Raw genomic sequence first — 2,528 nt, forward strand, 5'->3', positions numbered from 1 at the left:
TTGGTCCCCAATTACTAACAAACCCACTATGAATCTTCACCCATTGGATATTTACAGACAATATTTGTGTGGAAGCTGCTTTGTCAGACCCTGACTCTGTCTGTCTATTAGCTACTTGGTAATTGTGTTATGTTCAGAGTCTGATCCAAATCTGGCTGACCTCACACACCTGAATTTCCTTTATCTAGGCATTAATTACAATATTTATCCTCTTATGACATTACCAGCCAATAAACTCTGCTAAAACAATAAGCCACGAAGAGTCTTCTGTCACCCACCAAGCGATCAGTAATTGGACCCCTAATAAAGGTATAACACATGAACTAAAAATTAGGAAAACCCGTGACCTACATACACATGGTGTTTTGCCACACAAATTGAAGAATCAACTGGTCATCGTAACTCCCTGATCATCTGTCTTATTCACACCACAACCTTCCAAGAATAACAGAGAGTTGAATATTTACTTGTTGTTTCTTTCACATTTCAGACATGCCACAATGAAGGCCAACCAGACAGTGCTGAAAGATTTCATTCTTGTGGGCTTCTCCTCGTACCCACACATGCGGACATTCCTCTTCGTGCTCTTTTTTGGCCTCTACCTTCTCACCCTCACAGGTAACCTGGCCATCCTGGGTCTAACTTGGGCGGACAGATCTCTCCACACCCCTATGTACCTCTTCCTCCGTGCCCTCTCTTTCTCCGAGACCTGCTACACGCTGACCATCATCCCCAAGATGCTGGCAGACCTGCTCACTGAGAAGAGAAGCATTTCAGTCCCGGGGTGTGGCTTGCAGATGTGTTTCTTCCTGGGACTTGGTGGCACCAACTGCATCATCCTCACACTGATGGGGTACGATCGCTTTCTGGCCATCTGCCACCCTCTCCGATACCCACTGCTGATGACCAATGTGGTGTGTGGGCAGCTGGTGGTCTCTGCTTGGGCCGGAGGCTTCCTTATCTCTGTGACAGAGACTGCACTGATATTCGGGGGCTCCTTCTGCACCCCCAACCTCATCCACCATTTCTTCTGCCACATGCGGGCCGTGGTGAGGCTGTCCTGTCTAGACAGTGACCTCACCGAACTCGTTGTAACAATGATCTCGGTGTCAGCCTTGACGGGTACCTTCCTGTTTATCGTCATTACTTATGTTTTCATTCTGTCCACTGTCTTCAGGATCCCTTCAGCCGAGGGCAAGCAGAAGGCCTTTTCTACCTGCGCCTCTCATCTCACTGTGGTCATCGTCCACTTTGGCTTCGCGGCTATTGTCTATCTGAAGCCAGAAGAGTCGGGAGGAGATGACACACTCATCGCTGTCCCTTACACCGTCATCACCCCTTTCCTCAGCCCCCTCATTTTCAGCCTCAGGAATAGAGACATGAAGAATGCGTTCAGAAAGCTGCTGGCAAAGAGGAGTTTCTGAATACATAATCCTGGCTTGTAGGTGCATGAATGTGTTCCCTAATGTCAGTAGGCATTTATCATGCGATGTCAGGAGAAGGCTTGCCATTGGCCTTTCACCAGAGGTTGGCATGTAGGAAACCAGAGACTGGGAGCTAAACAATCACAAACATTATTTAGTTTTAAGAAAGTTGTTCAATTACTTCTACTTCTTCTTCTACTGGCTGTTCCTCAAGATAGTACACTTCTGTCAGTCACCCTCCGGGCATCCTGCACCATGGATGGCTTTGGAAGAGCAAGATTGTGGAAGGGAAAAACAACCCCTGTGACCACAACCCTAAGAGGTGCTTTAAAATATCTAAATATTCAATGGTGGAGGAATTTTTCTAAGCAACATTGTCAGACATTGTGCTGTGCCTCCCAGGAGAAAAACATTTCTAATAAGTGATATACTATGTAGAAATCATCAGCGGTCTATTGTGCATGTCTGGATTGATGTGTATATTTGGTCAGTTCTATGCCATAATGATTACAGAAGTTTCTTTTAAACACTGTTCATGACTGTGTTCTTCAAGTGACTGTCAGAGGCTCCCTCTGAATATATAGGATATCTTGAAATGTTGATCCAACAGGCAAACAAGGCAGTGGAGTCTCTCTGAAAGGCAGGGTCCCTGGACGAGGCCTGGAAATAACCCCCACAGTCTTTAAAAGGAAGACATTCAGAGCAAATGTGTAAAAAAAAGCACCTGTCATGATACCGAAGGATTTGACAATAAAAGGTATTTTGGAACAATTTTGGCAGACATATGATGTGCAGTGAAGGAAATCAGATGAACATCGTGTCAAATCCTGGGGATTTTCTGACTTCTTTCCTCAGTTCTATTGTTAACCCAATTCGTGCTCTCTCCTGTGGGATGTAACCTTTGTGTTGGGGTTTCGTGTACATCCGGTATTTGACAAATGTGGGGACAATGTCTGTTCCCCATCATTTACGGGGAAGTTATTAAGCTAACTGAGATAATGAACAAAAAATATTATGAACACACTGATTATGGTTACCTCTCGCCATGACTCTGTGTTCTTATCTGGGACCATCTTATGCCTCACATACAGGCAGAATATGTCC

The 2,528-nt window shown here is 45.1% G+C and overlaps 1 protein-coding gene across 1 annotated transcript; it reads left to right on the forward strand.

Annotated features, from left to right (window-relative positions):
* The first annotated feature begins 500 nt into the window (after positions 1-500).
* LOC101090249 (olfactory receptor 10X1-like) lies at positions 501-1,424 on the forward strand. Its single transcript, XM_023247471.2, has one exon. The coding sequence runs from the start codon at positions 501-503 to the stop codon at positions 1,422-1,424; it is 924 nt and encodes a 307-aa protein (XP_023103239.2).
* Positions 1,425-2,528: the final 1,104 nt, after the last annotated feature.

The sequence above is a fragment of the Felis catus genome, chromosome F1, assembly GCF_018350175.1.
Source record: "Felis catus isolate Fca126 chromosome F1, F.catus_Fca126_mat1.0, whole genome shotgun sequence".
In the NCBI taxonomy this organism is placed as follows: domain Eukaryota; kingdom Metazoa; phylum Chordata; class Mammalia; order Carnivora; family Felidae; genus Felis; species Felis catus.

Bases quoted from the DNA above. Each gene is read 5' to 3' on its own strand.
- LOC101090249 (XM_023247471.2), top strand. From the start codon at position 501: ATGAAGGCCAACCAGACAGTGCTGAAAGATTTCATTCTTGTGGGCTTC.